The sequence below is a fragment of the Pyxicephalus adspersus genome, chromosome 2, assembly GCF_032062135.1.
Source record: "Pyxicephalus adspersus chromosome 2, UCB_Pads_2.0, whole genome shotgun sequence".
Taxonomy (NCBI): Eukaryota; Metazoa; Chordata; class Amphibia; order Anura; family Pyxicephalidae; genus Pyxicephalus; species Pyxicephalus adspersus.
This window is the reverse complement of record NC_092859.1, coordinates 50,406,391-50,427,376: the sequence shown is the minus strand read 5'-3', so window position 1 is coordinate 50,427,376 and position 20,986 is coordinate 50,406,391. Positions and strand designations below refer to the sequence as shown.

The following is a 20,986-nucleotide window of genomic DNA, read 5'->3' as shown; positions in this document are numbered from 1 at the left end:
GGATAGGTGTTCAATGAAGACCATGAGATAAAGTGACAAAACCAAATCTCTGCCTACCACACATCCACGTGTTCTCCCATCTCTGGCCTCCACCATAAAGCCACTTTCTTTCCTCCATATCTGTCCTTAACTTTCTTGCCTTACCAAATATCATCAGCTTCCAACTCATAGGAAACTGTACTGACCTCATCTATGGCCTCCACCATGAAGCCCACCTCCCAGCTCCAGCCTCCACCCTTAATTCACCTGTCCACCACCTCTTTTCCATCTATTCTGCCTGTCCCCCCACCATGTGCAGACACCACCCTGCCATCCCCTGCTCCCCTCACCCAATCCTGAACTGAGCTCTTCCTACACTCATGGCTTTTAAAATAATTCTAAAACAAATGAAAAGAAAGGTGTGTGAAAGATTGCATGCAGCAATGTGAATGTAGACGTTTCTCCAGTCTCCGGTAGGTGGCGCTGCACATTTATGTCTGGTGTACAGAAGAGGAGGATGTTATTGTGACAACAGGAAGAGTACTGAGGAGTGAGGACAGAGGGAATGTACGAATGAATAATATTGTGTGCGAACCAGCATATGGAACCCAGGACAAGGCTTGTCTTGTGTGATACCATATCACGGCTGTCAGGGACTGAGCCAGAGGTAAAGAATGATTCCAGGTGATCTGCAAACCATTTGTGTGGACCCTTTGTTCACAAACTTCTATTTTGTTCTGATCATTAACCAAAAAAATGTGAATCTGTAAATAAGTATTCACATACATGATTCACCCGTTTTTCCAGTTGATGTGTAAACGTTATGTATAAATATAGATTTGAGTGCTGTAATGTTTTATTTCTATGATTCTACAACACAACAAAGAAAAGATTGAACTGACACTTTGATTTTATGGAAGAATGGATTGGTGCTATGACAGCTGTATATAAATAATAAATAGATCTGTGATTGTGAGAATGTCAACATTCACCTGGCTGGGTCTTATAGGCAATGCAAGCTTGTGCGAGGTTTTTTTTCCCTGGGAGTCTGGAAAATCCTAGAAGAGTGGTGTTTTTTATACATTATTATTCCCCCTATTAAAGGGGGCCCCCAAATCTTCCAAATTGTGTTGATGAGACCCTATTTTCCAGTGATGGTCCTTACCACCACTGGAAACAGGACACTGGCTGTTTATTATAAGGGAAGGGGGGCTACACACTTCTTGGCTCCTTCTTTTCTTTTTTCAGACTCAGTATTCCAGGGTCCTTTTAATTGATAAGACATGATTGTTCCCTCATTTGCTATCTGCAAAAGTCTGAGTTTAATAATATGGGTCATCACAAACTGTGTTTTCTCTAGGACACCAAAATGGACAGGTATGACCTTACCTGTTTTCACCTGTGAAGTGATATTAGCACACAGTTATCCAACAAATGTTATCTGTGTATCCCCTTGCCAATAAAACGTATTTAATTTGTATAAAGTGTTGTGGAGATGTGTAAATGTATTAAACAAGTTTAAAAAGAGCCTATGTTCAGACTGGTGTTGAGGTTGTGGCAACCCTCATTTAAAACATTCCAATATTTAAAAGTGCCAGGGACATGAACCCCCCTGGTGTTCTAATTCTGTCCGTATTTTCTTGCAAAAAGTGTTACATTTTTTTTTTTTGCATGGAAATTTACTTTACATTGTAGGCTATAATTCTTACCCATAACCAAACCAAATAGGTCCAATATTTAATAAATTTATTGGTAAACATTAAATAAAAAACACAAAAATCTGTTAAAAGAAAAAAAAAATAGTGAAACATGTAATATAACTGTACAGTGGCATGTATAATATATATATATATATATATATATATATATATATATATATATATAATATATGAAGAGTGTGGTCAAATGGGCAGGGCGTGTACCAGGTGTGGCTAAAGCATGATAGACACCATTGACTAAAGTGTTTTTTTCCAAGTAAAAATGCTGCATTTTTAACGGCTAAAGTTTTTCTTTTAACCAGAAAAACAAAAAACATCAAGGTTTCCCCTCATTAATAAAACCAGACCCTTCAATAACCTCAGGACCTTCCTGGATGACAGCAATCCTGTGCGCCCTTCCCCTATTCATAAAAGGTCCTCAGGTATCAGGTTTTCTAAAAAAGAATGGGGGCAAAAAGCGTGTAGCCCCCTCACTTTTAGAAAAAACAGACCCGCCTCCCCCCTGGGTTTGCAGGATTTACATTGTGCCGACACAGAGCCCAGCTAAAAGCTACAATCATGGCGCAAAATATTGGCACACTTGAATTCATGTCAGAAAATGCACCACTTCTCTCAGAAAATTGTTGCAATTACAAATGCTTTGGTATTGTCGAGTTTTTTTCCTTTCTTGGCACTGGACAAACACAGAAAACCTGAGAAAAAAAAATCTGAGCCATTCCGCATAAAACTTTCAACATAGCCTGGACAAAATTATTGGCACCCTCAACTTAATACTTGGTAGCACACCGTTTGGAAGAAATAACTGATGTTAATAACTTACTGTAACAATCAATGAATCTTTTACATCTTCTTCTCCCAATTGCTGTTTTTACAGTCATTGTCTGTACAGTCGTTGACTGTAGAGATCTTGTTCTTTTCTTTAAAGGCTTTTTTTTGTTTTCTGTAAGCAGTCCAATGATGTGCGTTACTGAAAAGCTGTATTTTTCTCTCATCTATCCAGAGGACATTCTCCCAGAAGGATTGTGGCTTCCACAGGTGAGTTTTAGCAAAACTTCAACCTGTCTTGTTAATGTTTCTGTGTTAGCAGTGGGGTCATCCTGGGCAGTCCTCAACCCAGAAATTTTTTTAAGCCGGGTGGGAAGAAATTGTAGGTGGGTGGGCCTGTATTGTGACCAAACTCTTTAGTAACCACCCAAAAACAGCCGGGTGGGTGCTGAAAAGTGCCGGGTGGTGCGCCCAGCTAAAAGGGCCTGGGGAGAACCCTGCTGGGTCTCCTGCCATTGTGTTCCTTTTCATTCAGATGGTGACGGATAGTGTGAGCTGACACTGTTGTACCCTGTGCCTTGAATTTGGAAGTTGATCAAGGCTCTTTATGCACCATTCGAACAATTCTTCGTTGTAACATATCCTCAATAAAGATGTCTTTTGTCTACATCCAGAGAGATTAGTTACAGTGCCATGGGCTGTTGTGCACACTGTAGGCAAAGGAACATTAAGATTTCCGGAGATGGGCTTGTAGCCTGGGGATTGTCCAGGCTTTGCTATAATTTTAGTTCCCAAAACCTCAGACAATTCTTTGTTCTTCTTTCATTTCTCCATGTTCAGTGTGTTACACACAGACATCAAAAACAATATTGAGTCAACATTTCTCCAGTTTAACTGGTTGCAGGTGGGAATTTCCAAGTTGAATTACAAATTAAAGTAGCATCACATGCTTGAAATACAATTATTTAGTACAATTCTGATAAGGTGTCAATAATTTTGTCCAGGTCATTTTTGGCGATTTGTGTGCAAATGCCTCATTTTTTTTTTATTAGCAAAGCATTTGTAATTGCAACAATTATCTGGAAAAAGTGGTGCATTTTCTGACAAATACAAGAGTTCCAATGTTTTTGGCCATATTTGTATAGGGCACATGCACGGTGAAGTTTAGGGCTTAAACAATAAGCCACCAGAAGCCAGGAAGTTAGATATTTGATAAAAGAGACCTTGCATGGTAGCATTGCATATCTCTGTTGTCAAAGTCCTGGTGGTGTTCTGTTTTCTCGGTTTATGTCTGCTTTAGCCCTTGTAGTGTGGAGATATGCAAGTCAAAGCTTTTTTATGAACTTGGATGTCAGCTTTAACTATTGCACTATTTTGAAATTTTTTAAATTGTTTCTTTTGTGGTTTGTAATTACAGAACTGTGACCTGTTACAGGCGTTCTCTTTTGTATAAGATGCTTCTGATCTTCTAAAGTAGAGAAAAATGGATAGAAAACATCAAGTTGGTAGAAGGAACAACAACTGGAATTGTCTTCTTCTTCTCCTGCTCCTACTTATCTTTACTGTAGTGTTCATTAACTTAATGCTCTATGTATACCTAGAGCACATCTATGTCTCAACTGGATTCAGTCATGGAGATCCTAATGTCTGTCCTCAAGGCTACTTTAAGATTGGACCAATGAAGAACTGCTCTGCCTGGCTGACTTGTGAGGCTCTCAAAAAGGAAGTCCGCAAGTTAAAACTTGTGGGAGAAGGAGCAGTAAAAAAGGTATTTATTTCAGCTTTCTACTAAATGTAAAAAGCAAAATTGCATGTATTGACCATTTGAATCTTGGTTGTTGCTTTAAACCAACGCCAGGATTGCAATTGCTTGTTGCCAGGTCATGGTAGTAGTACCAGGTCCCAGTGCGTGGTAATACTGGCAAAACTTGGGTCAACATCCAGCAGCTAAACAAATAATATTTTTCCCTACAGATCTCGCTAAAGGTCTAGTTGCTTAGTGGTTTTTTACATTTTATTATGTAGATTTCAAAATCCCAATTTCATCTTTTATGACCACCTTTTTCTTCAATGTCACACCACACTATGAAAAAAAAAAAACTTAATCCATACCTTAAACTGAGCTATCTTCTGGCTAGTTACGTTACATCCTAGCCTTATTCTTTTGTTCAGTGTCAGCAGTTCACACCTGCAATTTGCTTGTTCTATTTTGTGCGGCTCCCCGCAGCTGGCACCCTGCAGACTGCTTGAGGACTCACAGTGCTGGTTCAAAAAGAACCAGCATCTGCACATTTAACTGCTGATGGCAGTGAGCGGTATTAGTACCGTTCACTGCAATCCCTATTCATTCCCTATAGAGGCTGCAACATGGAGATGCTACATGTAGCGTCCCATGCGGCAGCATTTCCAGTAAATGCACAGTAACCTCACTGCCAGTGTGAAATAGCCCCATTATTATTTCAAAACTGACATTCACATAATGATGTGTAGGTACTGTTTTGTGCAGCAGTACTGTTGCAGCTGGTGGAATGATGTATATCCAAGGAAGTCAGTCCATGACAGTCTGGATTATACAGGAAGTAGATTAAATAACATTGTTCAGCATGACACTAGCTGAATTGTTTTCAATGCTGTCCAAAGGTGTGTGTCAGTGTCTTATATGTATTAACAAAAACAGGGGTTTTAATAAAAAATGTAATGGCCACATAAACATGATAAATATTTTGTTTGTGTATGGCCATCAAAGCGCACCATGCATTATTGGAACTTTTTCTCTTCTCTAAGAAAAAAATGCTACACTGACGTTTGTTCTGTGTCAAATCTTTTTTTTTACTTGATTCTTTAGTGATATATCTTTGTAGGTCTGTCCAGGTATATTGTTACACCTTGTGTTGATGAAGCCAAATATACCAACACTGTTCTTGTATTAGTAAGATTTGGGTTTTTGTATTCTAGGTATACTTATCTGAGTGGAAAGAGATGAAGGTAGCTCTGTCTCAGCTCACAGAACCATCTTTTCAAGCTGATTTTCTTCACGGTCTACGGATGCTACAGTCCCTACAGAGCAGACATGTAGTTACACTTGTCGGTTACTGTAAGGATAACTACAGTATATTAACAGAGTACCATCCTTTGGGCTCCTTAAAAAATCTGGACGCTACCTTGAACCTCCCAAAGTACCAACACCTAAATACATGGCAAAACCGTCTTGAACTTGCCATAGACTATGTGAATATAATCAGTTACCTTCACAGCAGTCCTCTGGGTGTGCTGGTCATGTGTGATTCCAATGACTTAGACAAAGTGCTCTCTCAGTACCTGCTAACAAGTGACTTTCACCTAGTGGCAAATGATCTGGATGCCTTACCTTTAGTAGATAGAGAGAAAGGTATGTCGATCAAATGTGGCCCAAGAGAAATTACTGGGGATTTTGTTGCTCCTGAACAGCTGTGGCCTTATGGGCCAAATGTCAAGTTCAATGATGACCTAATGCCACCATATGATGAGAAGACTGACATCTGGAAGATACCAGCAGTGACCGATTATCTCTTAGGTCACGTAGAAGGAAGCGATATTGTCCGGTTCCACTTGTTTGACATTCATACAGAATGTAAGAAAAATAACCCAGCTTTAAGACCTTCTGCTCAGACTATACTGGACTCCTATAGAAGAGTTCTGGCTTTGCTTCTAAAGGAGTTGTCAAATTCTAAAGAAATGTTGTAAAAACAACTTTGCTTTACTACACTGGAATTGTTTAAATGTTTCATTCCACAGCTTTGTAATGTTGCCTTTGTTTTATACACTGGTGGTTATTAATGTGAAATACAAGATGACTTTAATGCAGTTCCATGTGGCCTGTTCAAAAAGAGAATTATTTTTTATGGAATCTAATTTTAAAAAGGTTAGATACATTTTCTCAACACTTAAAAAGCTGCATGGTCCTTTTCTAAACTAAGGGCTTTGTTACACTAGTGATCTTGTCACCATCAACAGAATCACTGAGAGAATTTACCATTGCATATTGCAATATCTGCATCTCAGATAGATGAAATCCTGCAGAATCTGATATGCTAGTGTGGAAGAGAAATGACACCCTTCTGGTCTGCCAGCAAGGATTTGATGCCTCATCACCAGATAACATTCTCATGTTTTAGAGGAAACCTGTGGCTAGTGACTTGCTGCCACGGACAGGATTGCTATTGCGGCATATGCCAGTGCATTAGATAGGACCCTAGGGTTCTCAGGGTTGCACAATTTTTAAAAGTCGGGTTGCTGTGATGTCCCATAGTTCAGCTGCTGTTTAGTCTTTGTTTTGTGTTTTTGTTTTTTTCAATTGTCTGTAAATAAAAATAAAAACTCCCAGAAAGCCACTAATACTATTGTGAGGATCAATGTATTGATTTATCAACATTATGGCTGTTCTCTGCATAGAAAAAAATAATTCTTTCCAGGTAAAAATATTTCTGAACGCAAGCCTTACCTTCAGACTTGCTACAGGCTCCTTTCCACTCTACTTCACTGCAAACAGTCTTCATCTCGCATTAGAAACTGCAGCAGATCATATAACGCTTGCCTTATTTCCTGTCTAACGCTTGCCTTATTTCCTGCACATCCAATATCATCTAGCTCTTCTCCCCCTAGCTGACCCCACCCTGGCTTACCCCTAACCTCCCTAGCGGTCTAATTCTGTGCAAATTTTCCAAGCAGTACAGTTTTTCCATGGAAATATATTTTTTATTGTAGGCTATAATTCTTAGGCATAACTCACCTTTATTTATTAAATTTAATACATTTAATAATAAACTTTATAAACAAAACACAAAAATCTGTTAAAAAAAATGAAAAAAAATATCTAAGCATCGTATCGTAAGTGTACAGTAGCATCTAAAATATATATAATATATAATTTTATATAATATGAATATTTATTTGTATTGGACTCAATACAGCTATTTTATATTGAATCCAATACATTTTTTTTAAAATTTCCCACTGATCCGCCCGCCGGCACCAACGCATGCACCGACGTCACTGGGAAACCACGGAGATCGTCCCTGCATTCGCTGGCTGGAGATCGGAGGAGGACATGTCCCCAGAACATGCGGGGACCAGCAGGATGACGGGATGACAACAGAGCAAGGTGTATAGGGTTTTTTTTAGTTTAACGCTACCCTGAGTGTGACTCGGGAATACTGCTTTTTGCAGGTAAAATCCATCCCGAGTCACCCTCGGGAAAACCGCTAGGGGGGCTAATTTCTATAAATTTCAGCCCATTATCTAGGCATTATTTAGGGCAGACTGCATGAATCAGGATACTTTGATATTTTCTGGAATATATGTTCAGGACCCAGTATTGCACAAAAAGGAACAAAGACCCATGTATAATGTTACCAGGTCTTAAATATAGTAGGCTATGAAACTAGAAAGTTTGTATTAAATGTTATCATCATATTGCTGATGAGAGGGTAAAGTAGGAAACAGGTAAGACACAATAGTAGCCAAATAAACTAAAAAAAAACCAAAACAAAACGGTGACGGATATCAGTCAGCAATCTTCCTGTTTTATTTCTTTATCACTGAAACATTGCTAAAATATCACTATATGTAATCATATAAGGCAGAACATTTGTAACATTTTTATAAACATATACAGCACTTCAAGAAAAGACCGTGTATGTGTTGCCTATTGCAGCTCATCCAATTTCTCTTGGTGTAGACCTGAAAATGACTGCTAGAAAACCTGGATATTCAATTAACTTTTTTTTATACAAAGCTCCCTGTACTATGTAAAGATGTTTTATTTCTGGGTTTCAAGGTATTTTACAAACAAAAATGGTAATATTACAAAAAACAGACAACAAAGATCTGAATGATGGGGTTAAGATAATTTGCAGTATAGGCACTGAGTTCCTGACTGGACAAAAGGACATGTAATATTCAAATTATCATATCGCCCCCTTAAACGTCTCTTCTCAAGGGAGAATAAATTCAGCTAATCTCTCCTTATAGCTGAGCTCCTCCATTTCTTTTATTATTTTGGTTTTCCTTCTCTGCACTCGCTCCAGTTCCAATGTCCTTTTTTGTGAACTGGTGCTCAAAACTGGACTGCATATTCCAAATGTGGTCTCTTTTAATACAAGAACATATGATTTATATATTGCTAAATTCCATTTGTGATATACAGTATTTTGGTGCATGTTGGTGCTAGGCATTTTCAGAATATCAATATTACCATCCACATAGCCATCTCATGACATATGTACTGTACTTTCAGTAGCCATTTTTTCTCTAGTCAGATGATTGACTAATGTTACCAAAATTTCAGTGAAAACCCCAGTTAGGAGTAGGCAAGGCTCCGCTAATGCTTGCAAAGCAGTTTACAGCTTGAATATAATCAAGGTGTTTTGATAAACTGTTACTTCACCCTGCAAACTACTCAATCACCTTGCATTCCAAGACATGGCACTTATATACAGTTAGGTCCATAAATATTTGGACACAGACAACTTTTTTTCCAATTTTGGTTCTGTACATTACCACAATTCATTTTAAATGAAACAACCAAAATGCAGTTGAACTGCAGACTTTCAGCTTTAATTTAGTGGGTTGAACAAAAAGATTACATAACAATGTGAGGAACTAAAGCCTTTTTTTACACAATCACTTCATTTCAGGGGCTCAAAAGTAATTGGACAAATTAAAAAGCTGAAAATAAAATGTTCATTTCTAATACTTGGTTGATAACCCTTTGCTGGCAATGACAGCCTGTAGTCTTGAACTCATGGACATCACCAGATGCTGGGTTTCCTCCTTTTTAATGCTCTGCCAGGCCTTTACTGCAGCGGCTTTCAGTTGTTGTTTGTTTGTTAGCCTTTCTGTCCGAAGTTTAGTCTTCAACAAGTGAAATGCATGCTCAATTGGATTCAGATCAGGTGACTGACTTGGCCATTCAAGAATATTCTACTTCTTTGCTTTAATAAACTCCTGGGTTGCTTTGGCTGTATGTTTGGGGTTATTGTCCATCTGTATTATGAAACGCCTCCCAATCAATGTGACTGCATTTAGCTGGATTTGAGCAGACAGTATGTCTCTGAACACCTCAGAATTTATTCGGCTGCTTCTGTCCTGTGTCACATCATGGATGAACACTAGTGTCCCAGTGCCACTGGCAGCCATGGACGCCTAAGCCATCACACTGCCTCCGCCATGTTTTACAGATCATGTGCTATGCTTTGGATCATGAGCTGTTCTCTTTATGGTAGACTTGGATATCGATACGCCTTTTTCCTGGAGAGTGTTGTTCACTTGGTTGGCTGTTGTGAAGGGGTTTCTCTTCACCGTGGAAATGATTCTGCAATCATCAACCACTGTTGTCTTACGTGGACGTCCAGGTCTTTTGGCGTTGCTGAGTTCACCAGTGCTTTGCTTCTTTCTCATGATGTACCAAACTGTAGATTTTGCCACTCCTAATATTGTACCAATTTCTCGGATGGGTTTTTTCTGTTTTTGCAGTTTAAGGATGTCTTGTTTCACCTGCATGGAGAGCTTATTTGACCGCATGCTGTCTGTTCACAAAATCTTCCACATACAAGATGCGCCTCCCCCCCCCCCAAATCAACTCCAGGCCTTTTATCTGCTTAATTGATAATGACATAATGAAGGAATTGCCCACACCAGCCTATGAAATAGGCTTTGAGTCAATTGCCCAATTACTTTTGAGCCCCTGAAATGAAGTGTTTGTGTAAAAAAAAATAAAAGGCATTAGTTCCTCACCTTTTTATGCAATCTTTTTGTTTAACCCAATTAAACAATCTGATCTGAACCTGCAATGGGGGAGTGGGCGGGTTCTGTCCAGAGACACAACTCGCCCAGTTCCCTGAGCTTGGGATTTGTATGAAGGACATGGGGCTCTGCCCGGTGCGCCCCGCCAGGGAGGTCCTTCTCCTGACCCTGCTCGGGGGTGCACCAGCCAGAGTCCCGGACCACCAAAATGTTCTCGGGGACCACCAGTGGTGCCCTATGATATTTTGTAAACAAGAATGGAAACTTCCAAAGCAGTCCTCTCTCCCTCCCCTACATCTCCTTCTTATCCTTCTACATACTCCGCTCCAGGATCGTTGGTGATTTTACGCTTTCCTTGTCATTACTTGTAAAGTTCTTTGACAGAGAGCAGGCCAGAGGAGGTCAGTGGAGGTTCCCCTAGTCTCATACCTGGAACTACCCTAAAGTACACCTTTGCTAGAGAAGTCTGGTATTTGCCAAACCTGGTCTTCAAACTGCTAGTTGGCTAGCTATATCAGATGTCTCATTCAACAAGTTGAAAAACAATAAAAAAAGAGAGAAAAGTGTTGTGATTTCTTCTTTTCAGATCAATAGCTTGCAGACCATTGACATGTAAGCATCAGCATGTCAACCAAGTAAAAACCTTTATATTAAGTCTGGTAAAATTGGTGTCTTTGAAATTTAAATTGGGACTGCACGTTCTGTTCTGAAAATTTAGGTAATTTGTATATAATTTAAAAATGTAAAAGATGGATCTACTTTGTTTAAACCTAACCATGAAATCTGGTGTAATTCATTTTTGCAGTTTACCGCAACCTGCACTGCTGACTCGTCATACTCTGAACTGTTACCAATAATTTTATTAAAATTTGACTAATGGCAACAAAGCATATTTGTTTTCTTCATTACAATCTTTTACTTTACAGGTAGTCCCCGAGTTAAGATCATTTCATCAACAACTCGTACTTACGAACCCACTGAACGGTCAATGTTGAAATCTTCCACAAGGTGTGGCTACCCGACAAAGCTAGCAACTACAGTACTAATATTTCCTTGTACAGGTAGTCCCCGGGTTAAGGACATCCGACTTACGGACGCCTCCTAGATACGAACGGGCTTCCCTACTCGCTTTGTGCAGCACAGAGGCTTGGAGGGGGCGGTTTGCATTACCTGCAGAAGAAATCTTTTGCTAAACACAGCTGAGGTTATGGGTGATCTTAGGGGGATGACGTCTTTCTGCCTCTTGTAACTCTTTAATGACTAAAGCTCCGTACACACGTCAAACTTTTCTCGCCTGATAATCGGCTTCGGCCGGATATCGGGTGAGAATCTGGCATGTGTACAGCCCGCGTCGTTCATCGTCCGTGGATCCGTCCTGGCGGATCCACGCATGATGAAGAACGTGCGATCCTAATGCAAGGGAAGGAGAAGAGCGCGCAGCAGGGTGCCCCCTGCCCCTCTCCCCCTCCCCTCTCCATAGAGCAGAACGGTGCTGTATGTACAGCACCGTTCATGCATCGTGTGGTTCTTATCGTTGGAAAGGATTGTGAAAGATCCTTTCCAACGACAAGAATTGCACGTGTGTATGTGGCTTAAGACAAACTCTGCAATTGTTTCTTTTTGCATATCCAGAAGCTAATGAATGTCTAGGCTCCATAAGGATTTGTTTTTTGCTTTGTTTGTGAATAACTCATGGTGAGGATTATATACAGTAACTGACACCACGCTGAACAAGAACTGACACCAAGACCAAATCTACAGTCCCTATCTCATATGTAACCTGGGGACTACCTGTACTTTACAATATTGTCTATACTGTACAGACTTCAGGGTATATCTCTCCCTTATCCCTATTTTCCTATGTCCAACCTCAGTGGTTTTGTATTTTGTTTTCTGTGGTTGGCCCATCCTCTCCAACAATCCCATCATCTTCTACCAATATTGTTTAGGGTTGTACTGTTGTTTAAGCCTTTAAAGAAAGTAAGTATGTAGAAAAAGTGCAAATAAATCATATGTTAAGACAAAGTGTACCTGTTCCAGTTTGCATACAAATATTGTCTATACTAGGTCATATCATATCATAGGTTAGAATAGGGTAAACATGACAATATCCAATAAATAAAATTACCTGACTACAAACTTCGAACAACTACTATGCAATGTGGGAAGCTTTCCATATTGTCTAGTCAGGCAGGCCTTTGCACTACAGCATTGCCAGTAAGGTCACAATGAATGTGTCACGAGCATAAAGCTGAACTCCAGCCTTACCTTTCTCTCTGTACACTTGTCTCCTGTGCTCATAGCACTTATTCCTATTTCCTTTCACACTGAGATTTTCACTCAACAAGCATTAGAATCTGCAGCAGGTATTTTGAGCTCCCTTCATTCCCTGTCTGATGGACTACAAGGATCATGCTACCCAACTTTCCCCATTTGTGCTGACTCTCCCTATTCATTTCTGTGTTTTCTATTCTGTTGAAGGTTTACTCTCAGTTCTGCGTGTGGGTATTTTCTGTGGTGGCCTACAAGCAGAAAGTCTGCTAAGGAATCCCCATGTGCTGATACTGTGTGTGAGAGGGCATGCTTCCAACTATGAAATCCCATGCATCTGAAGTTCAATATTGTGTTGTCAAGATGTTTAGCTTTTATTTATATGTATTTTCACACGGATTTCTGCTAATCTTACACCCAGTTTAGTGAGGTAAATTATTACATTCTATTTTGGACCTAAATAGAGGAGATAACTTGAAAATAGAAATAATGTTACCAATGTATGATAAAGGAAACATTCCTTTGTCTTCTCAATGCTAGACTTTATTTGGAAAGTGAACAGTGTATATAGTATAGCTTGCATAGGACGTGTGTGTGGTGCTCAGACAGGACAGCTTTCAGTCATTGCATAAGACTACAACAAAATGGCGCCGTGGGCTCAGCTTCCTGGTTTGTAGTTCTGTGTGTAGGAAGCAAAACGTTGTATCAGCTGTCTTGTGTCTGGGGAACCCGGAAGTAGTAGTTGAAGCAGAAGCTAGAGATGTACGGCTAGAGAGTACGGAGCATGGAATTGCCTTATTTGTATCTCCGGGCTCTCATTACATTCGGAGTGTTCTCTCTGTGCCCGACGCCGGCGGCTTTAGGTGAGACAGAGCCTGCTTTACATGGCGGGGGTTGTGACTTTAGTATACCAGAGGACCTCTCATGCACACAGTGCTTGTATAGAAGTAATGCACTAGGAATCTTGTGTTATGTGTGTCTTAGCTTTACAGTTCTATAGAAAATATATATCCCGTATAAAATACATTATTAATGCATTACATATCTTCACTCTACTGAGGCACTATGGAACAGGTAATGCCAGTGACCCCCCTGTGTGAACTGTGGTCCTTTCCTCTGACCTCTGCCCTGTATAGGACACATTAGGGCTGGATGAAACCATCTCATACAGCAGGGTACACAGGCTGTCACTCCTGGAAGTGTTGCATGATGATAGTCCACATGTGTTCAGATAGGGCTAGAGATGTTTATTCTTTCTGATGACGCTTGTTCTGACATGATTGGTGAATAATGGGTAATCTCACCAGGAAAGTTAAAATTATATATATATATATTGCATGTTTCAGTCACAACTGGCTAAAGGGAATTTGCTAAGACTTGGGAGAGATTTTTTCCTATTTTCTGTTATGTCTTTGAAACAGAAAGTACAGGAAAATCCCCCCAATAAGACACAGCAAAATTATTCTTCTACTAGATTGTAAGCTCTTGAGGGCAGGGTCCTCTCCTCCTGTATCACTGTCTGTATTCGTCTGTCATTTGCAACCCCTATTTAATGTACAGCGTGGCGTAATATGTTGGCGCTATATAAACCCTGTTTAATAATAATAGTAATGTTATACTTCAACTAAAGACATAGTTAAAAATAATTCTTTTATTTTATCTACTTTAAAGTCATTTGTTTACCTTAGAGGACTGGCAGCATACTTGGATTGTATTGTCATAGGTAAGAAGCAGAGTCCTGGCAGATACAAGGGCTTGTTTCAAAGTGCTTATACTGAATAGGTGAAGTCTGGCTGTGAGTATTGTTTAATAAACTGATTGATATAACAGTGAAGTTGTCAATGCCATGCTGCGTAGATATACACAATCATCAGTCAAGCATTGTTACTGTGCATCAATTTACCTTATAGTTGCTGGTTGAAGAAATGTAACAACTGTACAGCATTTTTTTTTAAGTATTTTATTTATTTTCTGATTTTATCACTGGTTGCTTTATGGTGAAATGTAACATAAGTTTATTATTGTAACCCAGGGAATTATAATGAAGATCTGTATACAGAAGATAAAAAACAAACAGGATTTTTGCATAATACGGATGCTACTGCCGAATCAATGAACAATGAACAGATTGGTGTTTCAGAGACTGTTCAGTACAAGACTGCAGAAATTGCAGATGCAATGCAGAGTTCAGACATTCAAACTGACCCAGCAGTGCTGTTTTCTATGGTACCAAAGGAGTTGAAGGACAAAGTTGGCATGGAAACACCCAGTGCTTTATATGAAACCCAGAAGGAAGGAGAGTGCAGCACCAATGAATGTCCTGAAAGCACTTCAGGGGACCAAATAATTACAAAAACGCAAAGTACTGATTCAGAGTCATCAAATACAGAACAGATAAAAACAGAAGAATCAAACAGTACAGATGGCAATAAACCTCTAAAAGTAAACTGTGTGGAGCGCAATATCACTGGAATAGACAATTTCACTTTGCAAATCATCAATGCTTCCCAGGTATGATAACAGATCATTCAGAGTTAACCATAAATTATGACATTTTTATTTCTGCCATGTGCGGGTGATACCTAATATTTGTTGCATAATCTGTGTTTACATTTGTCTATGTTTCCTGTGTTTTGAGACGGGGAGGTTCTTTTTAAAATGTATTTCGTTATTATGTAAGTAATGGTAAAAAAATAAAATAGATAAGTTAGGGCTTTATTATACCTGAGCTAAAAAAACGTGGGTGTTACCTCTCCTGGATGCCTACTGTGCAAAACTGGGCATCCAGGATTGTTTTCAAGCAAAAACTCAGGCATTTGCAAACGCCTGTACAGGCATTTTAGGCATTTTAAAGCCTAGATATATAATCAACTATGATATAAATATAAAAAACTATGCTGTAGACTTTAAAAAAATTCCTGTACAAGCCTTTTTAGGTGTTTTTAAACACTTCAAGTCTTCAAACACCTATTCAAGTCTATGCAGTTGACAGAGGTCAAACCTCTCCTGGAGACTGGTCTGAGCGTCCAGAAAACCGCATGGAAATGTTGCCCCCTGTCAAATGAAGGATAATAAACTAATGTTAAAGCGTACCTAAACTCACAATTTTCACTTTACATAAAAGGGTAAACAACCCTTTTATGTAAGGTAAAAATTCTATGTTTTTTTTTTTTAAGGGCAACACTGCCCCCTTAATTCTCGATTGCCTAGGCAAGGGCAAGTTTTTTTCCCAAACTACATCACCCGATCTCACGCCTGGGTTGGGTGACGTAGGAAAAAAAACCCAGGGGGAGCTCGAAGGCACATGCTGAGTCGATGCAGGACCCGATGGAAGACACCTCTGGACCGATCGACTGCACTGCAGGATTGAAGGCAAGTTGATTTTTTTTTGTTTTGGGCACTTTTGAGTTTACTTCTTCTTTAACTGTTTCTTGCAAACATGTTTGAGCAGTAAAAATGCTTGAAAACGCTTGGAAAAACCCTTATTTCTGCACAAACCCTTATACAGAATAGCTCTGTTATTTATTTTTTTTTTACAAATTTGTCAGGAGAAAATAACTTTTTGTCTTGTCCTTGTCACCTCTTGTACACTAAACTGATATCCAAACAATGTCATCAGCCTAATTCTCTATCTTTAATTCTCATCTGTAAATCACAGTACAAAAGTGTAAATCAACAGTACAAAGTACAGCTTTATTCTGTTTCAAAGATGACCCTAATGCTGCTATTATAGTTAAGTGCTCATTTATGCCTTTTACTAACAAGCTTTAGTAGCTATGACGGTGACAGTATTCTTTTCTATAAAAGATTTATATTTTCTGTCATATTTGGCTTTATTTTATCCGATAACCTTGTGGTTGAATGTCACCCTAGGTCTGTCTGTCTGTTTTTGCACTGTACAGCTGCATGGTATCATACTGATTATATCCTTTATATTCCAGCTATTAGGTGTGCAAAGGAGAGTCCCATAAACATGGGGAATGTAAATAAATATAGGTCATTCCTAAAATGTATTCTATTATCTTGATCTCATTAGCAATTAGCAAGTGTTTCTATTTTATGTTTGTATACATTATAGTTAAGTGAGCTGCCCCATGTGAGTAAACGAGAATTTATTTGTGCATACGTACAATCTGTAAATGTATTCCCTAATTCTGGGTTTTGTTATGTTTTATAGGACCTCATGGAGTTGCTAAATCCCAACAGCAGTGAATGTTCAATGGTTTTGTTTTTCACTCCATGGTGTCGCTTTTCTGCTGCTTTAGCTCCTCATTTCAATGCATTACCCAGAGCATTCCCAACTTTGCACTTTTTGGCGTTGGATGCTTCTCAACACAGCAGGTATGGTGTATGAATAAAACATATATATTTACAAGTTTGTTACAATATTCCTATAGGAAGGACAGTCTTTCTTACTAGCATGTCTCTGTTTCTGCTAGTATTCTTGAATATTGAATATGTTTAGTGTGGGTCTGCTGATGCAAAACTTTGCTTTTATTGCTCTGAATACTAAATTAAGAAAGATAGGTAGTAGGACTATAATTACATTTGGATTGCTAATGTATAGCTTTTTGCTTGTGACCAAGATGAATATTACATTATGGTTTAGGTTTGTGTGTAACAAGTTTTAATTTAATGAAGCTTTATAAAAAAATAAAAAAAAATATTTTGGCTGTATAGTACTCATTACACATTAAAGTACACATTAGTATCAATGTGTTTACAAATACTTTAATTTTGCACTGTGGTTTTTATGTTTATATCACTTTTTTGCCTAATATGTCTTTATATCTTTCCATAGTCTGTCCACTAGGTTTGGTACTGTTGCTGTTCCAAATATCCTGCTGTTTCAAGGTGCTAAGCCAATGGCCAGATTTAATCACACAGAAAGAACACTGGAGCCTTTAAAGGCTTTTATATTCAACCAGTCAGGTATATTAGTATTTTTTTGTATAAATATGTTTTTCCAAAATGTGGTTGGCTTGTAGGGTGTGCCGATAGTATCCAACTCCTTTGGTGTGTCAATAGCATGTTTTTCCTGTGGCTGATGTGGTTCCTCCTGCTGACTCTTGCCCTAGTCACCTCAAGACACAATGGTGACAGTGGGGTCAGTGAAGCATGTGATATTACACACCACGAAGTGTAGGATAGAGTTTGCTCACTGAGCTCTGCAAAATAGTGCAGTTTCAACAAACTAGCCAATGGACTGGTAAGTAAAAACCTACTTCATTTACAGAGCATTGCCCTGTAATTTTTTTTGTCAAACTCACTTTAAATCGGAGCTCTGAGTAGTCTGAGCAGAAAGTTTTATGTTTGACCTACCTGCTACATGATTTTCAGTTCTGCACAGCTAGACAAGTGCTGAGTTTATTTTCTATTTCAGCAATGCATCTTCTGGCCTTCTTTTAGTCAATCAATCAGCATCATCAACTCTATTCAATGAGTGTAGAGCTGATCTAGGACTTATAAAAAATTTTGTAGGTTATACAGTAAATATAAATCTATTCTGCAATTTAATGTTTTCTAAACTAAAAAATGTTTTGAAATGTAATTTTGTCCTTAACAGGATAAACAAAATGTATACATAACTAGTATACACTCCCCTCAAAGTATGATATGCCTAATCTGAGTTGTTTGTCTTTTAAATCAGGAATTGAAGCAAAGCCTGATGTCACAGTAACAGAAGCAGACTATGAAGGACCATTGCCGTGCACTCCACAAACAGGAATTGACTGGCTTCTAGTGTTCTCCGTGCTCTATGTGACAGCTTTTGTAATGTATGCCACAATGCAGACTGACAGAATTCGTTGGCTTATACCTGGCCAAGAACATGAACACCAGGACTGAATTTATTAGAAGCTTGGAACTTGGTTACCTCTACACTGCTGACTCATGTGTCCATTTACAGCGTGTTGAACAGATAAATGCCCTGCCAATCACTAAACCACTTTTTGAGTCAATAAGGTTGAATTACTAAAGGAAAGTATCAGCTATTCAGCAAACTAAGCTAAGTTTTGTAAATACGGTGACTCACTTGGAAAACCCACTTGGAAAATGTAAGGAAAAAAGAAAACAAAACAGGAATTTGCCTGCCAGTGATCTTAAGTAAAAACATCTCTACACTATTTGCTAAATTCAACCTACTCTATTCCTATAATAACTGATTCCCAACGTTTTCAGTACATGTACATGATTGATTGCTTCCACAAGACGGTTAATAAATTATTTGCCTGTTGAATTGTTGTCTGCCTGAAACTGACATGTTTTATCAGCACATAACTTTTATGGAGATTTTTTTAACAAAGAAACTTTAGGAATATAAAATTAGAAATATTCTATCTTCAGAAAAAGACAAAAATTGAAAAATTAAGAGGTCAGTCCACCCCAAACCAATGTTTGGTAAATGCTTACGTACCTGTTACTTTTATGTGTGAGTCTTTTGTTGTTGAATTTTCTTTGCAAAATATCACCCCATCACTGTAACCTTACTTGTGTCGTGTCCCCATAATGTACAAAAGAGACTGCTACAAGGAAAGCAAGTATTTTAAAATGGCTAATGCCAAAAGGACAGACCTACTATCTACTGGCGTTAACCAAAACATGACAGTTTTAAATGGACTAATTCATGTAATTAAAAGGATCCAACTTCTCTACACCTGTTTCTTTCCTCTTTATTTGATGTTGGCTGTCCTTTAGATGTGTGTAAGTAGTTCTGGATTGTTTTTATCCAATTAAGTTGTCCTAGGGCTTCTCTGCAGAATTCTGTCTTTTTTCACCTAACTGGACTATGCAAAGGGGAATAACCATAAAGATTGTTCAACCAAAAGGGATAAACAATTGCCTGCCTTACTGCAATTTAAAACTAAAATAAAAAATAATCAAAATAATATTAGCATTAGGGAACCTGTTTTTTTTATTTTTGATATTAGGCTAGTGCTAGCATTGTGTTTGTTTATAGTGCTTAGTGAAATTAGGAAATCTGTAACATTTTTGAAAATTTATAGTTTTGTAAAACTATTGGCGCAAATATTGTTGCTTAATCATAAGGCTTACTGTTTTTTTTTTTTTTTTATGAGTTACAGTATGATTGAATTACATTGGACTATTTAATGAAACTTCATTCATAACTGGTAATCTCATAGGCAGTGAAGTATCTTAACTGTGATCCGTTATTATGATCTCACTTAGGGGTAGAATATAAAAGATCTCAAAATCTAAAGAGGAAGATCAGAAGTAAGTGGTCTGTATGTGACAAATATGTCACACATTGAAAACTTTGCGGAACAAAAGCTGTAACACTACAGAATCTAGCTTTTTAATACTGTTTTTTTGGGTGTGCTCTGATATAACAGCACTGCTGCTTAGGTTTACCGGGACAGGTCTCTTCTGGCTCTAGTGAAAACCCTGCATCCTGATCCTGCAGGAATTGCTCATTCTTAAAGTTATTTAAGGAGCAGTTTGGCTTGTTTTCTTTTACTGCATTCTAGGGAAGGTGATTCCTTATTTGTTGTTATGCAGGCTGAGAAAGAAGAGATACCCTGGACATGCTTCCCCTTGCAGGTACTACAAAAAAATTTCATTATAATAAATAAAAAAATTATAAATAAGAAATACACCACTCAATGTAAGTAACTTCTGTACAGCTTTAACTCCAATTACCTGCTGGCACAATGATATAATCATTTAAAATCAGTAAAAAAAAAAACACTGTTTCCTACATAGTTACATAGTAAGTTAGGTTGAATAAAGACGTATGTTCGTCAAGTTCAACCACTAGAGAAATAAACATATCCCAGATATAAAACCCTATAAGACATAGTTGATCCAGAGGAAGGCAAAAAAAACCCTGGTACAATTTGCTTTAACGGGAAAAAAATCCTTCCTGATTCCATGAGGCAATCGGATATTCCCTGGAACAGTCACTTTTTTATTTTAATTTAAAGCCTTAATACCCAGTTATATCCTGTGCTTCTAGAAAAGCATCCAGCTTTTTCCTAAAGCAATCTATAGTGGTTGCTGAAACTACTTAATGAGGGAGCCGATTCCACATTTTCACAGACCTTACAGTGAAGAACACCTTCCTTAGCCGGAGCTTAAACTTCTTTTCCTCCAGACGAAAAGAGTGCCCTCTTGTTCTTTGTAATGATCTCAAAGTGAATAATGGGGAAGAGAGTTCTCTATATGGACCATTTCTATATTGATACAGGGTGATCATATCCCCCTTTAACTGTCTCTTCTCAAGGGAGAATAGATTCAGTTCTAAACTTCCCCATTCCTTTAATTAATTTAGTTGCCCTTCTCTGCACTCTCTCTAATTCAACAATGTCCTTTTTGTGAACTGGTGACCAAAGCTGGACTGCATATTCCTGATGTGGTCTGACCAATGCTTTGTACAGGGGCAGGATTATGTCTCCATCTCTGCAGTCTATTCCTCTTTTAATGCAAGAAAGTACTTTACTAGCTTTAGATAT

General features: G+C 38.4%; 2 protein-coding genes across 9 annotated transcripts; both read left to right on the top strand.

The window, feature by feature from the left end:
• Positions 1-500: 500 nt before the first annotated feature.
• POMK (protein O-mannose kinase) lies at positions 501-6,836 on the top strand. Of its 8 annotated transcripts, none has more exons than XM_072400743.1 (4): positions 501-646; positions 2,698-2,732; positions 3,880-4,230; positions 5,418-6,836. In XM_072400743.1, the coding sequence occupies exons 3-4, from the start codon at positions 3,946-3,948 to the stop codon at positions 6,183-6,185; spliced, it is 1,053 nt and encodes a 350-aa protein (XP_072256844.1). In that variant the 5' UTR covers positions 501-646; positions 2,698-2,732; positions 3,880-3,945; the 3' UTR covers positions 6,186-6,836. The 8 variants fall into 8 exon arrangements, with proteins under 8 accessions (XP_072256844.1, XP_072256838.1, XP_072256841.1 ...); XM_072400737.1 differs by having other exon boundaries at positions 2,648-2,732; XM_072400740.1 differs by having other exon boundaries at positions 2,645-2,732.
• Positions 6,837-13,220: 6,384 nt separating this feature from the next.
• Positions 13,221-19,168, top strand: TXNDC15 (thioredoxin domain containing 15). The gene is made up of 5 exons (XM_072400736.1): positions 13,221-13,378; positions 14,548-15,026; positions 16,693-16,856; positions 17,317-17,447; positions 18,166-19,168. The coding sequence occupies exons 1-5, from the start codon at positions 13,300-13,302 to the stop codon at positions 18,360-18,362; spliced, it is 1,050 nt and encodes a 349-aa protein (XP_072256837.1). The 5' UTR covers positions 13,221-13,299; the 3' UTR covers positions 18,363-19,168.
• The last annotated feature ends 1,818 nt before the right edge of the window (positions 19,169-20,986 follow it).